The sequence below is a fragment of the Rhinopithecus roxellana genome, chromosome 3, assembly GCF_007565055.1.
Source record: "Rhinopithecus roxellana isolate Shanxi Qingling chromosome 3, ASM756505v1, whole genome shotgun sequence".
Lineage (NCBI taxonomy): Eukaryota > Metazoa > Chordata > Mammalia > Primates > Cercopithecidae > Rhinopithecus > Rhinopithecus roxellana.
This window is the reverse complement of record NC_044551.1, coordinates 106,637,096-106,662,603: the sequence shown is the minus strand read 5'-3', so window position 1 is coordinate 106,662,603 and position 25,508 is coordinate 106,637,096. Positions and strand designations below refer to the sequence as shown.

The 25,508-nt window shown below is 39.8% G+C and overlaps 1 protein-coding gene across 6 annotated transcripts in view; it reads left to right on the top strand.

The window, feature by feature from the left end:
- Positions 1-24,138, top strand: part of TNFAIP8 (TNF alpha induced protein 8) — a 123,050-nt gene extending 98,912 nt beyond the window's left edge. For all 6 annotated transcript variants that reach the window (XM_010353790.2, XM_030927853.1, XM_030927852.1 and 3 more), the window contains exon 2: positions 22,309-24,138. In XM_010353790.2, the coding sequence (XP_010352092.1) occupies positions 22,309-22,874 (566 nt within the window). In that variant the 3' untranslated portion in view covers positions 22,875-24,138. The remainder of the gene's footprint in view (positions 1-22,308) is intronic.
- Positions 24,139-25,508: the final 1,370 nt, after the last annotated feature.

Genomic DNA, 25,508 nt, shown 5'->3' with positions numbered 1-25,508 from the left:
TGGAAAGAAAATCTTGCCTCTAAGAACAGAAGGGCCCAAAACACTGGCCCCTCCTGGGCTTGGGCCCAGAGACAAAGCAATAGCAATTACTATGACCTTTACTGATCCAACGTCAGTCTGCAGCCAGAGTTCCAAGCATCTTCTCTGCTATCTCTAATGATTTAAAAATATATAAAAATGTTTCACATTCTTTACCCTCCATCAGAATGCAGTGAGTAGTAAGTCAGCTCAAGAAAACATGACCCAGTGCCTAACCCGATGATACTTTGTTAGATGCCATTAAAACTTTAGAGAGCTGGGAGATTATTAAGGCCTACATTTGGAACCTGGAATCTTTTCTTTTGGGAACCTGGAATCTCAACTCAAGGATTCTGTAGCTTCCTTTTTTTGCCTGTATCTAAGATTGCTCTGTTTTGTGATAATGTAAACTTAATGGAAGAAAATTACTTCATAGATGCTAGACATTCAAGAATTCCATACCCTTTTCATGTTAGCTAGTGTCAAAACATTTGTTTAAACATGGTTTCTAAATTTTGGTGGGGTAGCATAAATGGTTTTATTTTATTCTGTAGATGTAGTGAAAAAGATATTGTATTTTGATTCATTAGCAAGGAAGAGATGAGAGCATTCATTTTGAGTATTTGCTATAGAATATACCCTGCATTGGAATGTGGGTAGAGTTCTGGCATTTGTATATTTGTATGTTTCAAGGAAATAAAGGTAACAGAGAAGCACTTGTTCGTTGCCTATATAAAGACTAACTGTACAGCTGACAGCTTAAAAATACTGTATGACACTGCATTTCTTGTCCAACAGCAGCATCTGTTTCCTTCATTCCCAAGCCAACAAAAAGCATTAAAGATGAATGCTGAAAATGTGATAGAAAAAGACCTTCCTTTTTGGCAAGTCCATTAACTGCCCTCACTGTTCTTCTCAAAGTATAACTGCTAGACTGGATGGTATAAATGAAACAATTAACAGGATACTAGTTCAAGGGGAAACTCTCCAGTTAGGGTAGATTTAATTTTCAGATTTGGAAAATGAATCCAATTACCCATTCAAAAGACTTGATTCATTTTTTTCCCCTAAGCATGTACTTTTTATAATATGCATTGTCTAACATCTGAGAAATAAATTCAGTATTATTTTCCTAAGATACTTTCTGCCTTTTGTAGCGGGGAGAATACTAGAAATCAGCTGGGCATGGTGGCTCACGCCTGTAATCCTAGCACTTTGGGAGGCCAAGGTGGACAGATTATGTGAGTCCAGGAGTTTGAGACCAGCCTGGGCAACATGGCAAAACCCCATCTCCACCAAAATTTTTTTTTTAAATTAGCCAACTGTGGTGGTAGACCTGCAGTACTAGCTACTCAGAAGGCTAAGGTGGATCACGTAAGCCTGGAAGATGGAGGTTGTGGGGAGCTGAGATCATGCCACTTCACTCTGGATTAGCAACAGAGTGCGACCCTGTCTCAAAAAAAAAAAAAAAAGAATACTAGAAATAATATCAAGAAGAAAATTTCAGTAAAATAGGTTGTCTTTCTTCACAGAAATGATGTTTTAGGGTTTATTATTTATGAGAACTTATGTCAAATAACTGCTAGATATGATCAATAATATAATATTTTCCAAGAACAAAGATATGACCATAAACCTTGCTAATCATTTGACTAAGTAAAATAAATTCCTAGCTTTGTAAAATGGACACCACTATGTATGCAGATTTTATAAAGCCTCCAGTCTTTTAGAAAAAAGTAGCCTACATACATAAAAATACAAGTTGACCATCATAAATGGTATCTTAACATATTTTTTTAAAGTTATGTTAGTGGCCAGGCTCTATGGCTCATGCCTGTAATCCCAGCACTTTGGGAAGCCGAGGCAGGAGGATCACCTGACGTCAGGAGTTTGAGACCATCCTGGTCAACATGGTGAAACCCCATCTCTCCTAAAATACACAAAAATTAGCCAGGCGTGGTGGTGCACACCTGTAATCCCAGCTACTTGGGAGGCTGAGACAGGAGAATTGCTCGAACCTGGGAGGCGGAGGTTGCAGTGAGCCGAGATGGCACCACTGCACTCCAGCCTAGGTGAAAGATTGAGACTCTATCTCAAAAACAAAATAAAATAAATAATAAAGTTATGTTAGTTAACACTTTTTTTTTTTTTTTTTTTTTTTTTTTTTTTTTTTTTGAGACGGAGTCTCGCTCTGTCGCCGGGGCTGGAGTGCAGTGGCCGGATCTCAGCTCACTGCAAGCTCCGCCTCCCGGGTTCACGCCATTCTCCTGCCTCAGCCTCCCAAATAGCTGGGACTACAGGCGCCCGCCACCTCGCCCGGCTAGTTTTTTGTATTTTTTAGTAGAGACGGGGTTTCACCGTGTTAGCCAGGATGGTCTCGATCTCCTGACCTCGTGATCCGCCCGCCTCGGCCTCCCAAAGTGCTGGGATTACAGGCTTGAGCCACCGCGCCCGGCCTTTTTTTTTTTTTTTTTAATGATCTTTGTCCTATATCTCTACCATGCTGACCTTGGTAGTGTGAATGGATTCTTCTTGGGCATGTATGACACCTGAAGTCATTACAGAAGGCACTCAGCCCCTTCATCCACCCCAGACACAAAGCCTAAAAACCGTACCCAACTCCTTTCCAACAGCCTGCTGGCCACACTGACTTTCCTATAAGATAAAAACTGCCCTGCGTGGGATAGCTCCTGTTAGTACACCAAGAATGACTTCCCGGTAGTAAAATAACTCTTACCCCAAAATGTAAGAGAAAGTAAAGAGATGCAGATATTTTCCCTATGTTAGGCACTTCATCTACTAAGATGTGTTTCATTCAATTCATTTAGAAGTTTGTTTGGAATTTTAAAAAGTCACTTCAAAACTTTCCTCACCAGGACGTCAAGATAGGCATACAACGGGAAAGTGACTAGGGATAAGTTAATACTGGTACCTTCACCAGAGGAGGAGTAGGCAATGTGGAAGACCTGTTGCTGCTGTTGAGTAGTTTTCAGTCTGGAGAAGTTAACATGCACATAAGAAAGTACATATTACCTGGGGGTTAAAGAGGTTTCAGAAGGGCTGTCTGTGGCTGAGATCTTTGAGGCAGAACTGTTGAGATGGAAGGGATTGGCATGAAGCTTTGGAAGATTAGATGTGTGGTTGTTTCCCAAATATGGTACGTATGCCACTGGTAGTACAGTGACTGATTTTAGGAGGTCCCAGGCATAGTGTCAAATCATCTTTAATCATATCACAAGAAAATTAGTTCCTTTTCAGTGTCCTTGGGATTCTTGACATTCATGGAGAATGCCTGTGTTTTGGGCTCTGTGATCTCTGCCACCTCACACCAGCTTACCTCCTTTTGTGCCATGTAGGTAGATAGGGACTCATAACCTTTGGCAGGCAACAATATCTGGCTAGAAACTAATAGCATTGGTGTTTTTTTCTCACTGAGTTATTTCTTATGGTTTTAGACAATTTTTAATGATTTTTAATGATATATTTAGGGGAGTATCAGTTTCCATTCACATAGTATATAGGGTTTCCTTTTACGTGAATCAATTATTTAATACAAATACATTAAGTAACCATAAGTTAAAGTAAAATACAGATAGAGTATCCCTTATCCAAAATGCTTGGGACTGAAGTGTTTTCGATTTTGGATTTTTTTTTTCAGATTTTTGAATATTTGCATTATACTTACTGGTTGAGCATCCTATGTCCGAAAATCTGAAATCTGAAATGCTCCAACGAGCATTTTATTTTAGTGAGTGTTATGTCAGCTCTCAAAAACTTTCCAATTTTGGAGTATTTTGGATTTCGGATTTTCAAATTTTAGATGCTCAACCTGTACCGATAGTAAATAGAAAACAAGGCAAGTGGGTTAGGATGTTAATCACGTAGATACAGCCTGACTTTTCAGGGGAAGAGAGATTCCAGCAAAGATCCTGGGATGGAGAAGGTAGCATCTTGAGACAAAGGTGAGTAAGAAGTTGGCAGAAGCCCAGGGGATCCTGTTGACGAGTCAGAGCTGGAGGACTTCTAGTTCAGCTTGGTTGCCAGCGCAGGGAACAGAGGGCTGTAGCTCTTTTTATGTTATACTCTAGGCTCTCTGCAAAGTGATTCAGAATGATTTGAGCCCCTGATCATTTCAGTGTGGGGTAGCTAAGGCATATCCCTACAGGAGCCAGGAAATTACCCAAGTGCTGGAATGGCCAGGGGGCTAATTGGAGAGGACCCTGTGTTTCCCACTCTCCTCCATCAGTATTGCCAGAAGGTCAGATTTTTTTCTGAGAAGCCAGAAATGTGAGTTTTTATTGAAAGTTCCCAACTTCTACAAGTTGTTTTTTTTTTTTTTTTTTTTTTTTACTAATTACAGAAATAAAACTTAGAACATTTTGGTGGCCCATTTTGGGGGTGATGGACACGTCCTGGAGTTAGATAGAGATAATGGTGGCACAACATTGTGAATATAATAAAAACCACTGAACTGTAGACTTTTTAAATGCTCACAGTGGTGAATTTTATCTTAATTAGAAAAATAAAAAAACACTATGAGGGCCTAGCCAAAACATGTTGCCTGCCAAAAGTTTGTAAGCTTTGTTTCAAACAGAGGAATTGTTATTTGCTGCTTTTGATAATCCCAACAGAAAGCACCTTTCCACAGGGGAGCAAGTGATTGGGAATTAATGGGGGTCATGTTGTGATCCCTACATTAACCTCTAAGCCTCTGTTTTTCTTCCTGTGGTCTCCATGGCTGCTTCTATCTCTTAAAATAGGACCGATGATAGAAATGGTGAGATATGGAGTGGTGGTCTTTCTTCTAGAGTAATGAGTGAGTGGGTGAAAAGAGACAGCTACAAAAGCTGGGGGCTGCTCAAGTATTTTAGAGAAGAGATTTATTTTATTTTGCAACTATTATAAAATTGATTGGTTGTGTTGTGTTACTTGCCAAAGTTTATTTTACCAAGATATTAACCATTAGGGAAGCAATTCATCTTCCAGACAGCAAGTTCGTATATTTTGGAAAACATTTTTCAGTTCTTACCAGGGAACAACTATAATGATCTTTTTAGTTATTTTCTTCAAGTGAAAAATGAGCTTAATATAGCAAGTATATATCATCAACATCAAAGGATTAAAATTATTTTAACAAAACAATTTGTCTTTATAACTTTTGGGAGGCTCTATTAAATTTTAAATATAATTTTAAGTTAGCCAATTTCAATAAAGGCAAAATGTACAATTTAGGATCTTAAAGTAAGGATTATATCCTTCCTTCATCTTCAACTTTTTTTTCTTTCATAGCAAACTAGCAAAGGTAGAGTTTCTGCCTTTTTCTTATGACTTAAACCTAAAGAACGTGCCTTTTTAAAAATATTGAACCAACATTTGTACTAAAAACAATTATTATTTTTCAGAGTGTGGGTTATTCAGTAGTTTTTACCAGTTCCAAATGTTATCAGATGGTTTTTTGGATGCCTATCTTTAGTAGTGAAATGACCCATTTAGAATAAACACCTTCCACCCAGAGAACACTAAAATTAAAATGAAAAAAAATACATAACCTTTTCTTTTTTTTTCTTTTTTTTTTGAAATGGAATCTTGCTCTGTTACCCAGGCTGGAGTGCAATGGTGCAATCTCAGCTCACTGCAACCTCCCCCTCCCGGGTTCAAGAGATTCTCCTGCCTCAGCCTCCCGAGTAGCTAGGATTACAGGCGTGCACCACCATGCCCGGCTAATTTTTGTATTTTTAGTAGAGATGGGGTTTCGCCATGTTGACCAGGCTGGTCTTGAACTGGTCTCGATCACCTCAGGTGATCCGCCCACCTCAGCCTCCCAAAGCGCTGAAATTACAGGCGTGAGCCACTGCACCCGGCAAAAATAAACTTTTTCAAAAGGTCTATATTGGAGGATTTATTTCTTATGTAAGAGTATTTGAAATATAATTAAATCTAATGTTATTTATTTGTATCCTCTTATTTTGTTTGTGTTTTATAAAAAACAGTATTCATTCCCTTCCCACCCCCCACGTCTTTCTGCTCCCCCAAAAACAACCTGAGAATGCTTTTAATCCAGCAGATACATATTAAAGATCAATTGAGCATTTATTATTGCAAGGAATAAATAATAAATTGTAACCAACCACTAGGATTTACTTTCAGGGAGTGTGGAAACAAAAGTATGATAAGCAGTTTCCAACAACAGTTAGAGACAGGATAGAGCATTTCTGAATGGGATGGTCAATGAGGACTTCCTGATATTTGGAAGGTGATATTTGGGAGGGACTGTGGGAGACTTCACCAGCTCAAGACAGCCCCCCCTTGGTTCCTTCATGCCTCTGTTCAAATATCACCTTTTCAGAAAGGCCTTCCCCAAGTATATCAAGTACCCTAGATAAAATAACATAGTTCCCCCTCCCATACACACATTTCATTTTTCTTTTAGCCTATATTGCTGCTTGACGTATTTATATGTGTTTGTTTGTTTGTTTATATGTTAAGTATCCTTCTGCTAGAATCTGTGCTTCCTGGGAGTAGGCACTTTGCCTGGCACACAACAGTTGCTTAATAAAAATGTGTTGAATGAGGCCAGGTGTGGTGGCTCATCCAGTAATCCAGCACTTTGGGAGGCCAAGACAGGAGGTTTGCTTGAGGCCAGGAGTTGGAGACCAGCCTGGGCAACATAGCGAGACCCCGTCTCTACCACAAAATACAAAGATTAGCCAAGTATGGTGGCATGCATGTGTGGTCCCAGCTACTCAGGAGGCTGAGGTGAAAGGATCACTTAAGCTTAGGAGGTCAGAGTGACATTACACTCCAGCCTGGGCAACAGAGTGAGACCCTGTCTCAAATAATTAAATAAGAAGTAAAAAAAATAAAAAATAAAAATTTGTTGGAGAAAGAATGAGGGAATGAATGGGGGAAAGTTTTTCCGCCATAAGTCTCTTGACTGTGTGGAGCTCCAAACTGGTATGGAGAATCCAAGTTCCATTTTCTCCTAGGATCATTATAAATTTGGCAAATTTACCACCGCTCTGTGACTTAGTTGACACATTCTATAGAAATAAGGAGATTTTGGTACTCAAATGTAGCTTCCTGAAGTCTACGACAAGTGTTATGAAAACAAATCATGATCACTCTTAACCTTCCCACCACTTCACCTTGCAAACCCTTCCTTAGAACCTCACTGTCTATACATAAGTTGTGTTTAAATTATTTCACAAATCCATAGAACCCACATGTGCCCCTCAGTTTCCAACATACAGGTACACTGCTGGCCCAGATTTTAAGTTCCTGACTACCCAGTAGGAGTTGAAATATAATCACATTTATTTCTGTAAGGCAGTGATCACCTATGCAAGTGCCTGCAGAACCCAGGAAGTGAACAGAAATGTGTAGATGGCCAGGAGGGATGTGGTAAGCTGGAAAGGGTTGTCTTCTAAAGGAGGCAGCCAAAATTTAGCTCAAATCCATTGTTGTCATGTGCAAACGTGGGCCCATTTGGTCAGATTTGATCAAAGAAAATCAGACACACACATTTTGAGGCTAAATTTCCCAATTTTCTAACATGGACCACTAATCCTAAAATACAATCCTGGATGGGCCAAATAATATGGTATCCAGGTTACAACTTCTGCAAGGCATCCTGATCTAAATAAAACGGGATGCCTGAGCATGCGGAGAAGAAAGGTTAGAAAGAGAGGTAACAACTACTTCACAGAAAACATAAATGCTGTGCTGGTGGTGGGCACCTCTGCTTCTATAGCACTCTGGAGTTTTTTTCCTAGAATTTCAGAGCTTCAGAGTGTCTTGATATTTGAAATGAGATAGTTTACATTAAAACCTAGTAAATTCCGTCTTACTCTTTGCTTACCTTTAACTGGATCTAGCCTCCCGACATTAACATGGCTATAAAGTGCCTGACTAACAACATTTGGATACAGTTATTGAGGAAAAATTGTGACAAGAATGTTGAGAGGTTGTGCCAAGATGCATATTTGAGAGATGCCCAAGCTGAGGCCAAGAGGTTACTGCTCCTAAAATATTCAAACAGATGGGTTTGGGATATTTACATGGAAGATTCTAGAACATTTGCTGTAAGAATTGAATTAACTAAATATGGTCACTTCTCCAAACAAAAGTATCTGGCTATTCTGTATGTTTTGGCAAAGGGCAGGAAAGAAAAGCAATAGATTAAAAAAATGAAAATGCATTTCTTTTACATAGGTTCCTCCCCTTTAAAGCAAAAAGTGGCTGGGCACAGTGGTTCACGCCTGTAATCCCAGTGCTTTGGGAGGCTGAGACAGGAGGATCACTTGAGCCCAGGAGTTTGAGACCAGCTTGGCCCACATAGTGATAACTCATCTCTACAAGGAGAGCCTGGCATGGTGGTGTGCGCCTGTAATCCTAGCTGCTCAGGAGGCTAAGGTGGAGGATCTCTTGAGCCCAGGAGTTCGAGGTTGCAGTGGGTTATGATTTCACTACTGCACTCCAACCTGGGTGACAGAGTGAGACATTGTCTTTTAAAAATAAATAAAACAAAAGATAGTTTGTATCCATACTTAGTGTTATGTGTTTATTCATGGAGTACAAATAAATTCATTTATTAAGCTCTAAATAGAAGAAATCGTATTGATTTCCTGATACACCTTCATGAATTGCTGTAAAAGAGAGTGAAGGGTTCCATGGAGGCAGATGAGAGCATAGGGTTTAGTGCACCCCACGATAGCTGGAGGGCACGTGCTAAGCACTTGGAAGAATATATAGAGATAAAAAGGTGTGTACCTGTACCTTACTCGTCAAGGATCCTAAATAGATTAAGAGAGGAATTTAACTCTCTCACAAGACAGAAAAGCAGTTTCGGAGAGATTTATTCTGGCCATTGGATTTAGAAAAGCCTTTTGGAAGAGGCAGCATTTACACTGAGCTTTACAGGATCAATAGCACTCTTTCAGGCAGGGATGGAGGGGGAAGGCAGATATATAGCTTTTCTTTAATTTCTGTTCCCTGATGTGTTTGACCTGTGCTCCTCCATATTTTATTTATTTTATTTTAATTTGATTTGATTTGAGACAGGGTCTCATCTGTCACTCAGGCTGGAGTGGAGTGATGTGATCTGAGCTCACTGCAACCTCAACCTCCCAGGCTTGAGCAATCCTCCCAGCCCAGCCTCTTGAGTAGCTGAGACCACAGGCGTACACAACACCTGGGTAATTTGGGTTTTTTTTTTTTTTTTTTTTTTTTTTAGTAGAGATGGGGTCTCTCCCTGTGGGCCAGGCTGGTCTCAAACTCTTGACTTCAAGTGATCTGCCCGCCTCAGCCTCCCAAAGTGCCGAGGTTATAAGCATGAGCCACTGTGGCTGGCCTGTCCTCCTCCTTTTTAGTTCGAGGAGTTGCTTTATCTGGGGGAGCAGGCAGGCTCTAAGAAGTGGGATTCTGCAGCTGGCTAGCAGCATCATGGCATTTGGTAGGCAATTTATAAACAATGAACATTATCCTAATCTCATTTTTCTTATAGAGCAGCTGTGTGCTATAGTAAGAAGTAATGGGCCTCAGCTTTGCCACTCTTTATGCACGCTTAGATAAGTCACTTGACTTCTGAGCCTCACTTCTCTTATCTGGGTCCCCCAGGGTTAAGTAATAACAGGACCAAACCAGAAATGCATTTGAAAGTGTTAGTGAATATGTCTTGCAAACTGTAGAGTGCTACACAAAAGTCAACTGTAAGTTTTGTTGTCTTTGTTATGTGGCCAGGAGCAACCTGATGAAACCAGAAAGGGTGTGTTGACCATTGATGCCAGCTGTGGGTCTGGTTCAGTAACTTCACTCTAGTGTGCTGGATTTTAAAATGTTACTGGTTTTCTAAGCCCTGCATGAATATAAATATTCATCAAGAGTCAGGGCCTCTGGCAGGATGGGAGAATTTAGGGATGGAAATGTGTAGAAAATCACGGAGCTGTTTAGAGGATTTTCCTCTACATTCTGGTAAATGATTGGATTATATCAACATTGGAAAGGTTTCATGTCTTCAAGAAAATATGTAAATAAATACAGCTTAATTGAAAACTCTCTAGAAAGACTGATGTATCCTAATTCAACATAATAAATAAGGGAAGGGTTCATTTAATTTAAAAAGACAAAGGATGGTTCACTAAGTTCAGTTTTGTATAAACAATTATAGGATATTTTAATTTAATTTCAAACCCATTTTGTAGCCTAGCGGTATAGTTAGGCCCTGTTCAAACTTTGGTTTATAGTTATTATCTAGAATGGTTTAACTTTTCTATTCTCTTGGACATTCTATCAAAAGTTTTTAAATGTTTAATATAATAAGCTCTGTTTAGAAAACATTTTATCTGGATTCCTTGCACAAGCTGACACCTGTATTTTTGTGGGAAAAAAAAATCTTGAGAGGAAATTAAATCTGTCCATAGTCTACTCACAGCATGCCTTTATAGCCAGAGTATGTCTGAAAATTTTAAGTACAGCATTCCAGGAGTACAGGTCAGAGCAGGCATGGTCTAACTTTACTATATATTAGAATCAGGTAGGGTGCTTCTTACAAATGTTAGCTCTCAGACTGCGGTCCTGGAGATTCTGATTCAGTTGGTTTAGCCTTTTCTAAGAGGCCTCCAGCACTTCTGTGGTAGATGGCCCATGGCACTAAGAATTCTGCCTCAGATACCTGCTATGTCTATCCTCTCCCTGCCAAACAAAGCCTTCTTGAAAACCAAGTATTGGCTGGGTGCCATCGTTCACGCCTGTAATGCCAGTACTTTGGGAGGCCAAGGATGGCAGATTGCTTGAGCTCAGGGGTTTGAGACCAGCCTAGGCAACATGTTGAAACCCTCTCTCTACCCAAAAAATACAAAAAATTAGCCAAACATGGTGGTGTGCCTGTAGTTCCAGCTGCTTAGGAGACTGAAGTGGGAGGATTACCTGAGCCCAGGAGTTTGAGGCTGCAGTGAGCCATGATTGCGCCACTGCACTCCAGCTGGGCTACAGAGCAAGACCCTGTCTCAAAAAAAAAAAAAAAAAAGAAGAAGAAGAAAGAAAAAAACAGAGTGCAGAAACTATATACCACACTACAGAGGCCGTTCCCCTGTGTCCTTTTCCTAGGATGTAGTAAGAAGGTCCACTCCTGTGACAGTCCCAGGGTCCCAGCCAAGATTTCTTGGTTATACTTCCAATAAGGGTGGCACTTTGGCCAGAGGAGTTTCTCTAGGGACAGGGTGGCCAATATGGTGAAACCCCATCTCTACTAAAAATATAAAAATTAGCCGGGCGTGGTGGTGGGTGCCTGTAGTCCCAGCTACTTGGAAGGCTGAGGCAGGAGAATCGCTTGAACCTGGGAGGTGGAGGTTGCAGTCACCCGAGATGCTGCCATTGTACTTTAGCCTACAAAAACAAAAAACAAACAAAAAACAGTACCTTTGTAGTATTTCCTGGGTCTTAACAAGCTATATATAATGTTTCAATTTTTTCTAAAATCCACAGGACACACATACATCCTTGGGTTTCTGACATATAGGTACACTGATGAACAAAATTTTTAATTCCTAATTAGCCAGTAGGAATTCCGCAGATCTGCTCTGGAATACAATCATATTTATTTCTATGAGGCAGAATCTTCTTTTTCCTTGAGGTCAATCTCCTTTTGTGAAACTTTCCTCAAACCTAACCTCCCTCTGTCACCCCCTCAGCAAAAACTGATGTTTCCACTTTTTGCTACCATTGCATTTTTACATGTTCTTGTTACACAATTTATGGTGCATTCTGCCTAGCTGTGTACTCATCTATCCCCAGACCAGTCCCTGGGAGTCTGAGTGGAGAGGAGGGATAGTGTTATTTGTCTTTGAAACCACAGTATCTTATACATTATAAACACTCAGCAAAAGTTTTTGTTGACTGACTCACGTCTTTGGGTTTATGTTCTCTCTTTCCCCACGCTCCGTTCATAAGACCTGATCATAAGACCTGTGGCATCCTATACCAGCAGAACGTCCACAGTATCTACCATAATAATGATAATAATGATTGCTTACATCATTTGACCCAATTATTTTATATTTGATGCTGTTCTAAGCACTTTATATGGATTACTTTCATTTAATCCTCATGGTAGTCCCATTTGCAGATGAGGAAAGTGAGGCATAGAGAGGTTAGATAATTTGCTCCAGGGACATGGGCACTCAGTAGCAGGGCAAGGCCCCTGACCCAGTCTGACTCTAGAGCCGGTGCTTGCAATTACTGTAATGCCTGGGTTTACCGGACTGCCTGTCTTGTATTCCCCTATTTACATCTGATAATTGTGAATTCATTCCAGAGGAATACCAAGAACCCCAGTTAATTTGTTAGCCAATTATTTTCACTGACTTTATCCTACAAATTTGTTATTGTATCCTCTGTGAAATTAATTTGCAAAACCTGGGTAAGCAAAGTTCAAGTGTTTCTTTATCGCGCTAGTCCTCAAAGCCTTTAGTATTATAAAAGCATTTTGTGCATCTCCAAAGGGAACCTTTGTGCACACTGTTTCCCAAACTTATTTAACTAGAGATAATTTTTCCCCCATAAGACTCCTTTAGCTTATTAAAGAATTAGGGTTTTTGTTTTTTTAACGTAGTTTCTTAAGAGAAGCTAGCTAATGCCCTTGTGCGGTTCCCAAGAAATTTCTCAGGTCTTTTATATTTAGGTAAACCCTTACTTTTGACCGTTTCTTATTTAGTCTTAAATAGGGTGACCACTTACAGCCTGGGTCAGTCACAGATCTGTTGTCATGGTGTAATTACTAACAGCACTGTTTCCAAAGGTATTCCATTTGGATGATAAATTATATGATCACTCTAATCATAATACTTGCCCCCCAACCGTGAAATAAAGACCTACTTTACATACTTGCTACCTTTCATCAGTCATTGAAGGACTCTTACTGATAATGTGTGTGTAGAAACAAAGGTCATAGTCCATATTTCTCCAGCATTTCACCATTTTATGTCATAGTTTTATGTGGAATTATGGACACATAGACAGTTTATATTCTTTCATCACTCAAAAGTTGCATTTCTTAAGAATTGCAAGCCTCCAAGATTTCTTTGCACTGTTCAGTATCTGTTCATGTGTTTGCTTAGTTACGCAGGGAGGAAAAAAACAAATCTAAGTTGTCTCTTGGAAGCAAGGGCAAGGGTCGAGGGTCAAACCTGCAGTGGGTGGCAAAGATGAGAAAGAGCTTTTCCACTCCATATATTCTGACTTTTGAACAATGTAAGTATACTGTAGTTTTAGATTATATTTTAAAATGTTTAGAAACTGCTCAGGTTCTTCCCTGGAAGCTATTTCAAGCCCAGCTGGGTTGATCTTCCTTATGGTCTGTTTCTTCCCTGCAGGGAGACCTGTTCCCTTTCTTTTCTTTCATCTTACTTCACTTAGCCAGACATTAATATATCTTCTCATACTTTCAAGAAGAAGCTTCTTTTCTTAAGTTCATGTATTACAGTGTAACAACTTGGAGTTGGACATATCTGAGTTCAAGTTAATCTCTGCCACTTACTGTATGACCTTAAGATAGTAACTTAATTTCTCTGGGCCTCAGTCACCTCATTTGTAAAATGAGAATAATAATAACCTCCTTCCTAGGGTTGCTGTAAAGCTTCAATAAGATAACGCGGCCCGGCACGGTGGCTCACACCTGTAATCCTAGCACTTTGGGAGACCTAGGTGGGTGGATCACCTGAGGTCAGGAGTTCGAGACCAGCCTGGCCAACATGGCAAAACCCCGTCTCTACTAAAAATACAAAAATTAGCCGGGCATGGTGGCATGTGCCTATAATCCAAGCTACTTGGGAGACTGAGGCAGGAGAATCGCTTGAAGCTGGCGGGCAGAGGTTGCATTGAGCCGAGATTGTGCCACTTCACTCCAGCCTGGGCGAAAGAGCGAAACTTCATCTTAAAAAAATAAAATAAAATAAATAAGATAACGCAAGTTCTAGGCAGTTCCAGGGATAATGTAGTACAAATTCAAAAAATGGGGGCTGCTGTTATTATTATTATCACTTACTATTATCATCACTGTAGTCATTATTGCCTAGGGCAACCAATGAGTCTTGTGGATATAAACCTCTGGCTCTGACTTTGGGTAACCAAAAAATTCATTTCGCATAACCTCTATCCTAATTATTTTTGAGACTGACAGTCTTTGAGGTCCAACCGTACTGCTTTATAGAAACATCACCAAACTTTCTTCCGTTCCTGGTATCAGAAACCTAGAAGCAGCAGGGACATTTTGTCAGAATTTATGCCATAAAGAAGGTATCATATGATTTCTGGGGCAAATTGATAGAAAAAGAGCAGAGATGGGGTCTGATAGGAAGTTAGAGGAGTTGAAACTCAGGAAATGACATTTTCAAAATCATCACAAAATTAAGCCACAGGAATAAAAGATACACAGTTGAACTCAAAATCATGATGAAGAGATTCCAGAATTAAAGCCTGAGATCACACAGGGAAAGGCTTCATCCTGTTTTCTTCAAGGCATAATTTTTCTTGTCCACGAATTTGGCAAATAGGGGACGTAAGGAGAAATGGCCTAGTACGCTGCTGGATCTTTTTAGATTTATAAGTCATTACATCTCATTTAAGCCACACCAACTTGAAATGACCTCCAATGTAGAAGATGAGAAAACTGTGTTTTAAATAAATTAAATTGCACCCAAGTTTACAACCTGGGACTCTTGACGTTGAGCCTTTTGTTTCCACCCATGCTGTTCTTTCTTACTTGGCTTCACCGCTGCTGTTGGCTCTCTGGGTCTCTGAGAGGCTTCGGAAACTCTACGTGAGAACGCTGTGACTTCTGAAGTGACCTGTCAGCCGCTATGCCTTTAACTGTGGGTTTTCACTTTGGCTTTATTTTTGGCCCGTTATCTTTGCATCTTGCTGCTGTTGCATAGCTTTTCATGGATGTTGACTAGGCTTCTCTTGTCTTGTAGTAGGCTTTCATTTCGTGATAGACCAGTTTTCTCTAGGCAGAATACCCCTATATTGACTATCAGAGTCCTCGTAGTACTACATCTATTGCTAACAAGAAGGTAAGCACCTTAAAAAAAGAGAAATTCCCTTCTAAAGAAAGTTTTTAATATGTTATATATTTTAAATGTCATTATGAAAGAGAAAATGTAACTCCTTATTAACTGAACTATGTGAGGTCTCTGTTTTCACCCAGCCATCTGACATCTTGAATTTCTCAGTTCATGATACTACCAGAAGGAATTAATTTTGACCAAATGTGATTCTGTACTAAAGAGCATCAGAATGGATTTGAAGTTTAATTTGTTGTGTTCTTTAACCTATGAAGAAGGTTGTTCTGTGGCAGGGACTGTGTGAAACACATCTGTGTGGTCCATGTCCATTTATCTCTGGAACACCTCCAAAAAGTGGGCATCGTTGTAGTCGTCTTACCGATGAGGAAGCCAAGTCCCAGGAATATGCCTGAGCAGTATGGCAGTTCGTGGAACCATTAGCTACAGAGTATTTGTACCTTTATAAGTATACTCTAGTTTTCCAGGACCCTGGGGAAATAAGTTGCCACAGAAAACGAACACTAGTGCATTAAAGGTTCATACTGCAATCTTTTTTTAAAAAAATGTTTTTGGTGGAAAACATTCTAATATGTGGTTACAGGGTATGTTTTTTAAGAGGATAAACTCATGACTCTCATATAAATACATACTGCACATATTGAAGATTTTACTTAACTCTATTATTAATGAGGGAACCAGTAAGCTCTTACATTTGGTTCAAAGGAGAATCTTAAGAGCAGGCAAACAAGAAAATCAGGAATCAGTTGCAGCTCCACTGGACACATTTTATTTGCGTCTGTATGTAGAAGAGCCATTTGCAATATTATCAGTTTTCTGCAATTTACAAATAGCTAAGCGAAGCACAATAAAGGGAATCTGGAAGAGTGTGTTAGACACTTCCTGATACTCCCTTCAAAAGAACCCAGTGTTTTTTGTTTTGTGTGTGTGGGGGAGGAGCATTTCAAAGTCACCATTTTCTCTGACATGTCTTCTTTACTATGTTGCCTTTTAAGGTGAGCATGTATTTTTCTGCAGTATAAGACACAGAGTGAATGACTTAGCTTGCCCCGTGATGGCGCCTGTCACTGGTTCTTAACCACTTGGGAGGATGTGCATATACCCCCAAAATGTGCATTCCATATCAGGTTAAAGACTTCAGATGTATTGATTCTCCCAAGACTGTGTTCTATGTGACAGCCTCCATCTGTGTGGCATAAGGCCAATTTTGGGATTAAGGTGCCTGGCACTTGTCTTCTCTCTCTAGATGATAAGATTGCCAACAGCTTGCTGCCGTGATCGTTGCTTCTGACCCTTCCAGGGCAGCCCCCTTTAGAGTTCATATCTGTGCTGCTTCTCCTGGGGCTCCCTCCCTCCCTCCCTCCCTCCCTCCCTTCCTTCCTTCCTTCCTTCCTTCTCCCTCTCTTTTTCCTTCTGTTGTTTCTTCTCTGTGCTGTTGAATTTCTGACTTTGGGATTTTGAGTGTGAAAGCTGGTGACACTGACACATCACTAGCCACTCCCAGCATTCCTTGCTCTTCTCTGGAGCACTGCCAAATCTCCATGTAGGGAGGTCAACTGTTAGCCTGCTGACTTCTTATGACAGGGTTCATGGTTCGTAGTTTGTTCTGGCCACTTTCGTATCACCAAAGCTGACTTTTTACTAAGTCCCATTAGATTTAGAATTATTTAGATGCAAGAGAGCTAAGGTTTTATATATTTAAAGAACTTTTATTAACAGATAACAGCCAGACATGCTTTCCAAATTATTATCTTTTCTATCCTTCCTAATATTAGACCCCTGGATCCAATTTTAACTAGGCAAGAATTTGCAATATATGTACATCTGTTGTCATCACTGTTAAAGAGTCCCAAATATAATAGATTTGAGGGGAAATAATTATGTATTTACTGGTAAGACTGTAAAGAAAATGATTTAAGTACTTCATTAGAAAATTCTTAGTGGGAGTAGTTATGGGGCATTTTTGTTAATTTTCATAAAACTAGAGGTATTAATATCAAAGGACTTTTCTCTTTTCTCCTTCTGAGCACATTTTTTCTTGCATATTTGGGTCAGTATATTTTTATCATATTTATCTCTAACTTTATAATTTTGATTCTAAAGCCAGAATTCCCTAAATATCACTTTGCCTTATAGCAAATGTTGCTGAAATGGCCAAGGGAGGAGATACAGAGACAGTGAGGGAGGGAGGTAAGATAAGTAATGTAAAATAGCATGTACATCTTATTTCTAGAAAACAGTCTTAAACAGTTTTAATGTGGTGGTAACGCTTTGTATGTTTTTTTTTTTTTTTTAATACAGCATTATTCTTCATTAATGAACAATTTACATGTCTGTTTCCAAACACAAGTGAATTCATCTTAAGAGGCAAAAAACCGAATGAATATTTTCAGCACTTTCTCCTTCGGGAACATCTCCTGTTTACATCTTAGTTGTTTCCCAGGACATGCCTTAGGTCTATCCCTCTGGCACATGTTTAAACATAGATTCAGCCAGAAGCAGAAGTGGGCCTGTGTTTAATCTCCTACTACAGTTCAAGTCAGAACTACACCTTGCTTTTACTCTAAATATTTGCATTATTGTCCTTGGATATTTTCCCATTGTGCACAACAAATCTCTCCTCTTTAAAAGAATTGGTTGATCAGTAAGAGAAATCATACTCTGGAGTGCACTTAGAGGGAAGAAAAACCACATGTTTAATGAGGTAAAACAAATACCTGTTTCTCTACCTTTTAATACAACAAATAAAAACATCCACTAATGTATTTACAACTCTCGTTTTACAGGCCAACATGTTTTCATAGAGAAGTATTTAACTATATTGTGGATGAGATAGGGGAAATTGATTTCTGTTTCTGGACCAGCCACTTTCTAGGCCTGCAGGATGACACAGTGAATATGATACACAGAATTTTTGCTCTCAGAGTTTAAATCCCAGTAGGGAGAAGCAGGCAATAAAAATGTAGGCAAATGATGAGGATTTAAGGAACAAGGAGGTGCGATAGTTAGCAAAGAACTTAAGTGAAGCATCTTTTTTTTTCCTTTTCTTTTTTGAGACAGGGTCTTGCTGTGTCGCCCAGACTGGAGTACAGTGGTGTGATTATAGTTCACTGCCGCTGTGTAGCCTTGAACTCCTGGGCTTAAGCAGTCCTCCCACCTCAGCCTCCTGAGTACATAGGACTACATGCCCAGCTAGTTTTTTTAAAGTTTTTTTTGTAGACACAGGGTCTTGCTATGTTGCCCAGGCTGGTCTCGAACTCCTGGGCTCAAGTGATCCTCCCACTTTATCATCCTAAAGTGCTGGGATTACAGGCATGAGCCACTGCGCCTGGCCCCATTTTCAAATTTCATTTCTTGAAACTGGCTGATATGTGAAAATAGATGAAAAGGGGTTTGGACTAGGCTGCTGTCCATGGAGATGGAGGGAAATGGATAGAATTCAGAGAAATGCGGGAGGAAGGTGGAATGGAAAGAACTTAATAATGGACTGGGTAAGGGAGAGAATGGTATGGTGGATGATCCCTAAGTCTCTGATTTGATTGAGCAAAAGGTTGGAGGGGATGCTGTTAATTGAGATCATAAAGAGCGAAAGAGGAGCACTTAGTAGGGAGGCAGGAAAGAATCAAAGATCAGTTTTGCATATGGTACATTTGAGATGCCTGCAAAATGGCCAAGGAAAAGAAAAATCTTGAATGTGTTTACAAAATGAGTCCAGAAAAGAGGTCAGGGCTAAGTTATAGCTATGGGAGTCATTGGCACATGGATGGTATCTGAAGCTGTGGGAGTGGATGAGATCACACAGGGGTGAGGATAGACTGAAGGAGAAAAACTTGGTCCAGTACTAGCTCTGAGATACACCAGACTTTTAAGGGATCTGGTAGAGCATGTGGAACTGACAAATGAGCCTGAACAGGAATGACTAACAGCAGTTAATTTGCAAGAAAATGTAACATACTTCATGAGCACAGACCACACATCCCTGGCCAGCGACTCTCAGCCACAAGCCCCAGTTGGCTCCAAAAAAGCTTTCTCTAATGCTGGAAAATAAATCTACTCATGCATGTCTTCTTGGTGGAGGGGGAGAAAGAGCTTCAACCTCATTTAAAAAGACAACTTCATTGGAATAACCCAAAGAATAAAAGGAAAGTGTGACACAGCTGCTGTTTCTGGAACGGGGTTTGGAGTTCCTCTAGGACAAATATGAAAGCCTCAGAGATCAACTTCTCTATCTTTATTCATACTTGATTACCAGTAAACGAGGAATGATCTTGCTTAGTTGGCAGTAGATTTGCCTTTTACACACTCTCTTGCAGGAAGTTGAAGTGCTGTATCATAGAGTTTTTGTTTTCCATGTTTGAAGTTAAATGGAATATTGAGATTTAATCAGAAAAGTAGCTGAGAAGAGGTGCAAACGTGAAAGTCCAGCCTTGGATAAAGGAGAAATCTTATGAATATCTCTCCCTCTGGTTTCAATATTTCACAACATAAAGTATGTGCAACTGATAGACTTGTAGTAAATCCCAGATAAGATTATCTGTAGACTGTGCCATGTTCTAAAACATTAAAAACACAATAACATTTCAACTTTATATGAAGTATGTTACTGAAATCCTACTTATTTGCTGTGTAGCTGAAAATGGTTGGGTATCCCTATATAATAAATCAAGCTTATTGATTTTTTTCAAGGTCTATATCAGGAGTTCTGAGATGAAATATGGTCCCTGGTTTTAATGTGGTACTGTTAGCAATGTGGGTGCCATTTCTTTTGACATAAATTCTTTAGTGTGAATTAATCTTTACACTCTTTTGCAAATAACTGAAGAATAGAAATAGAAACAGACTTCTGCTTAAATGATAAAAACATAAAACATTAAATGATGGAAACTTCTACATAAAGTTGGCTGTTTCTCACACATTTTCACTTTCCTTCTCTTTTTCAAAATATATTTTAGTTCTTCTGCAGTTTCAGTTCATGTTTCAGAAGGTGTAAATTTCGACATTTGTGAGGGGACCCTTTCTCAGTCAGTGAAGACATTCTTTCAGTGGATGGCGCTGTGTATTTCTAAATGATGTTCGGGTCATAAGGAACCATTTTGCAGCTACCTCTACTATATATCACAAACTACTTTGGTCCAACTTTCAAATCTGATTTGGTTCTTCTTCTCCTCAATTTTACTGAATTTTAATTTAATTTTTTTCTGAGACAGGGTCTCACTCTGTTGCCCAGCCTGGAGTGCAGTGGTACAGTCAAGGCTCACTGCAGCCTCAACTTTCCAGGCTCAGATGATTCTCCCACCTCCACCTCCCTAGTAACTGGACTACAGGTGCACACCACCACACCTGGCTAATTTTTCTTTTTTATTTGTAGTTTTTTGTTGCGATGGGGTTTCACTATGTTGCTGAGGCTGGTGTCAAACTCCTGGGCTCCAGCGATCCTCTCACTACCTTGGCCTGCCAAAGTCCTGGGATTGCAGGTGTGAGCCACCGCGCCCCACCTTTCCCCAATTCTAAATGCAGCATGGCAGTCCTGGATTAAGGGAGCCGCTCTTCTCATATGTCCTCCCAATCTGGATTTTGAAGCAGCTGTCTTTTTGCTTCCCAGTGATGCTAGCCCATCCAAACTAGAAATAGTCTTATGTCATCCTTGATGCCTTGACTCGTTTGTATGTATCTGTCTTTTTAAACTTTGTAATCTTTCATTACCAAATGACTGCTTTCCGACACCCAGGCCTAGGCTTAAACACCCGCATATATGGAGAGCACAGTTGCCACACAACTCAGAGATGAAGTAGACACCCAAAGAACTGCAGTTCTTAAGCCTTAGAAGAAGCAGGAGAAAGCACAGTTGTAGAGTAGTTTAAAGATTGCTACATGGGCCAGGTGCAGTGGCTCATGCCTGTAATCCCAGCACTTCGGGAGGCCGAGGTGGGTAGATCACCTGAGGTCAGGAGTTAAAGACCAGCCTGGCCAACATGGTAAAACCCCGTTGCTACTGAAAATACAAAATTAGTCGGGCATGGTGGAGGGCACCTGTAATCCCAGCTACTACGGAGACCGAGGTGTGAGAATCACTTGAACCTGGGAGGTGGAGGTTGCAGTGAGCCAAGATCATGCCATTGCACTCCAGCCTGGGCAAAAATTGCAAAACTCCATCTCAAAAAAAAAAAAAAAAAAAAAAAAAAGGTTGCTGCATGCATGGAGTGGGGAAAATTGTGGTAGAAAAAAGTAAACTTGGTTTGGACAATAAACATTTATTGAGCATTTTCACTTGACCAGCTCTAAGCTAGGAAGATTACATATAGTGTCTCTTTAATATTTAATATGTACAGCCATTATTATGTATATTGTAAACATCTGTCAGAAGTTATAATTCCAAAAGTAAACTCTAAGCAACAGCTTTTTCAAAGTATATTTTTCATGTAGCACATTTCATTAGCTCATGAAAAAGGTCATTTCTCCAAAATGTATAAAAATGTAAAGCAAACAATGGCCATTCATCAGAAATAGCAAGTGACAATGAGCTCCCCAAGGAGCACTTCTTTCCAGCACTCGACTTCTGGAGGTTGAAATTCAAGGTACTTAGGACAGCCAAATTGGTAGGCACTGGCCAATGTCTTGGGAAATTTGACTTTTTGCAACTGGATTATAAAACAAGGCTCTCCTTTTGATTTGCTTAATCTGCCATTTTACTCAATATTATGGCTTTGCCATTTGTTCTTCTTCCATTTAAATGAATTTCTTTTAAATCGCTTCTGGTTGCTGTTGCCCAGATGACAGGTGTAGAGTTGATTTTGTATTTTTTGTTTGTTTTGAGACAGAGTCTTGCTGTGTCACCCAGACTGGAGTGCAGTAGAGCAATCTCAGCTCACTGCAACCTCCGCCTCCTGGGTTCAAGCAATTCTTCTGCCTCAGCCTCCTGAGTAGCTGGGATTATAGGCTCCCGCCACCATGCCCATGTTGGCCAGGCTGGTCTCAAACTCCTGATCTCAAGTGGTCCGCCCACCTCGGCCTCCCAAAGTGTTGGGATTATAGGCGTGAGCCACTCCACCCAGCCAAAAATTCTTTTCTGAACAGAGACTAATGTCAGTAGATGGAAGACAAACCACAAATGGTGGGAAAATGAGGAAAAAAGTGCTCCCTAATACCTGTTTTTAGTTCGCTTCGCTTGCGGATATTTACAAATTGTTAATTCTTTTCCTCTCTCTTATTTTTTTAGTGGCCACAGATGTCTTTAATTCCAAAAACCTGGCCGTTCAGGCACAAAAGAAGATCTTGGGTAAAATGGTGTCCAAATCCATCGCCACCACCTTAATAGATGACACGAGTAGTGAGGTGCTGGATGAGCTCTACAGAGTGACCAGGGAGTACACCCAAAACAAGAAGGAGGCAGAGAAGATCATCAAGAACCTTATCAAGACGGTCATCAAGCTGGCCATTCTTTACAGGAATAATCAGTTTAATCAAGATGAGCTAGCACTGATGGAGAAATTTAAGAAGAAAGTTCATCAACTTGCTATGACCGTGGTCAGTTTCCACCAGGTGGATTATACCTTTGACCGGAATGTGTTGTCCAGGCTTTTAAATGAATGCAGAGAGATGTTGCATCAGATCATTCAGCGTCACCTCACTGCCAAGTCACACGGACGGGTTAACAATGTCTTCGATCATTTTTCAGATTGTGATTTTTTGGCTGCCTTGTATAATCCTTTTGGGAATTTTAAACCCCACTTACAAAAACTATGTGATGGTATCAACAAAATGTTGGATGAAGAGAACATATGAGTGCATGAGTTAAGATTGTGACTGATCGTGATTGATTTGAAGATGGAGCACTGCTGATTTATGAAGGAAAAAAGACAAATTTTCTAAAGATTACACATATTTCAGAAAGACTTTGCCCAATTCAGTTGTCAGACATAATGATTTATTTGAAGGCTTGTTTTATTTGAAGAAATGCATATTGCCAAAAATTCTGGTTAAAAGTTTCCTAACGGGTAACAGACCATGGGAGAGATGTGTGGTTGGGTAATGCAAATGTAGCTATACAAAGAAAAATACAGATAGCTCCAGACCTGAGGACTTTTTTGTAGGGCAATCGTTGTGTTAGTGGCACATTGGATATTTCTAACATGTACAAAGCTATGTATTTTGATTTACTTTCATTTCTTGCTATGTATATGTACTTTTCTTAAAATGCCAAGAACTTTCTCTTGCTATCATTGCTCCTTTTGAAACAATTCAATTTTCATGTCTACAGCTGACTGTTTTGTTAAAGATTGAGTCATTGGCATTCAAGATTTAAGTCTGAGGTAGTCAATCCTCGACAAAAAAAAAAAAAAAAAAAAAAACAAAAAAAAAAACAACAACAACAAAAAAAAACGCTTATCCGAAATCAGTACTGTGGAAATGAAGTATATTATCTATTATGAATAATGTCCAATATAAGAATATGCTTCTGGAATTGAGTTCTACTTTTAAGTACCAATGATACTTAAAATTTTCAGAAATGTAATGGTGTGTCATTGCCTTGAAGTGCTTGCTTAGGGCTTCTTTTATGTTATCTTAAAATGTGCTGGTGAATTTTTCATTTTTTACATCCATTTCATATGTAAGAGACAAAAAATCTAGATTGGTCTTGATACTGAGATAATAAAAAGTAAGTAGCATTAAGAAAGATGACAATCTTCATTTTACAGATGAACTCATTGAAACAATTTAGGGGAATGAGGGGCAAAAGGGGAGAAATGATATTGCTAAAGAACATGAGCACAAAAATGAATGCATTTCAATGTTTAAGAAGTTTTGATAAAGAATGTCACTTTTTTATTTAACTGATAAGGTTTTTGTTATTTTTTACTTTGATGAGTAAACCAAAAAATAGTTGCATTTCAAGCAGTTTGTGTGGTGTTTCTATATAATTTTCTGTGTGTAAATAATAAAGTAGGCATTTGCTTATTTTGTAAAAAAGAAATGAAAATCTGCTGGCCAGCTATGTCCTCTAGGAAATGACAAACCCAACCAGCAGCAATAAGTATTTCCATTGTCACTGTGTCTATGATTTTTTTTTTTTTTTTTTTTTTTTTGAGTCTCGCTCTGTCGTCTAGGCTAGAGTGTAGTGGCATAATTTTGGCTCACTGCAACCTCTGCCTCCCAGGTTCAAGCGATTCTCCTGCCTCTGCCTCCTAAGTAGCTGGGATTACAGGCAGGCACCACCACACCTGGCTAATTTTTGTATTATTAGTCGAGATGGGGTTTCACCATGTTGCCCAGGCTGGTCTTGGACTCCTGACCTCAAGTGATCCGCCTCCCTCGGCCTCCCAAAGTGTTGGGATTACAGGTGCGAGCCAGTCTGTCTATGATTTAGTGTACTCTCTTTTCTTAAATTTCTCTGCCTTCCAGAGTATTGATGTTAAAATAATAGTTTACCCGGAAAGGTTCCACAACTAAAAATTCCAGAAGTTGAGATCTGCTCTAACCCATTTCAGCCTACAGGGCTGGTCAGTTTCTCTGACACCCTCATTTGATTGGCTAAGACAAGCAGCAAAGGTGTAGAGTTTCTTCCTGTTTGATATTAAATCCTGACACTAAGATTTGAACTGAAAGTATCATTCTCACTTCCTAGAGCCAGTAGGTGATCATTGTATACTGTCACAGTAACACAGTGACCACAGAAATGACCCTTCTAGCTTCATAACTTGCTAAGTGGCTTATAAATGCAATTCAGCAGCGTTCCTTGATTAGCTGTTTTCCTCACATGTGAAGGCTGAGAATGTGATGGGGGGTGTCAGCTACTGACTGGATGTGTTCTTTTCTCCAGATCTCACTCAGCAGAGGTATGGGAAATGAAGGGCCTGAGCAGCCGATGGATGCTTCTTGCTCATCACTAGCTATAGACAGGACCAACCAGAAAGAGAAAATGTACGGAGGGAGCAATCTGGATCTATCTGGACACACTGGATCATAGGGCTGGCAATCAAATGTGCATGGAATGCGGGGAGCAATGCTTCATCTCCCACAGAGGGAAGGCAGTGAGGAGCAGATCAAAGAAGGGAATTCTGTTTGCTACCATTTCTCAGCATTTTCTGGAGGGGACCCATCTCCTTACCAGTCCTGTGCCTGAAAAGCATGCCTTGGAAGGATCAGGTCCAAAGTCGTGATTAGCAAGTTCATTTCTAATACAATAGGACTCCCCTTGAGCATTTAGGGTGGCAAGGAGTGTGGGAGCTGGGAAGAATCTCCATGTGCTTAGGGTAGATAAATCTGCGCCAAGTTTATATTAATTTGGGGAGTCCTATGAACCTTTTTATAAAATGGTATCGCTTCACATTTTGAAAAAAATTGGGTTGTAATTGATTTTATTTTGTGCTGATGGTTTCTCTGCAAAAATTATGAGTGGATATGATAAGTGGATGAAAA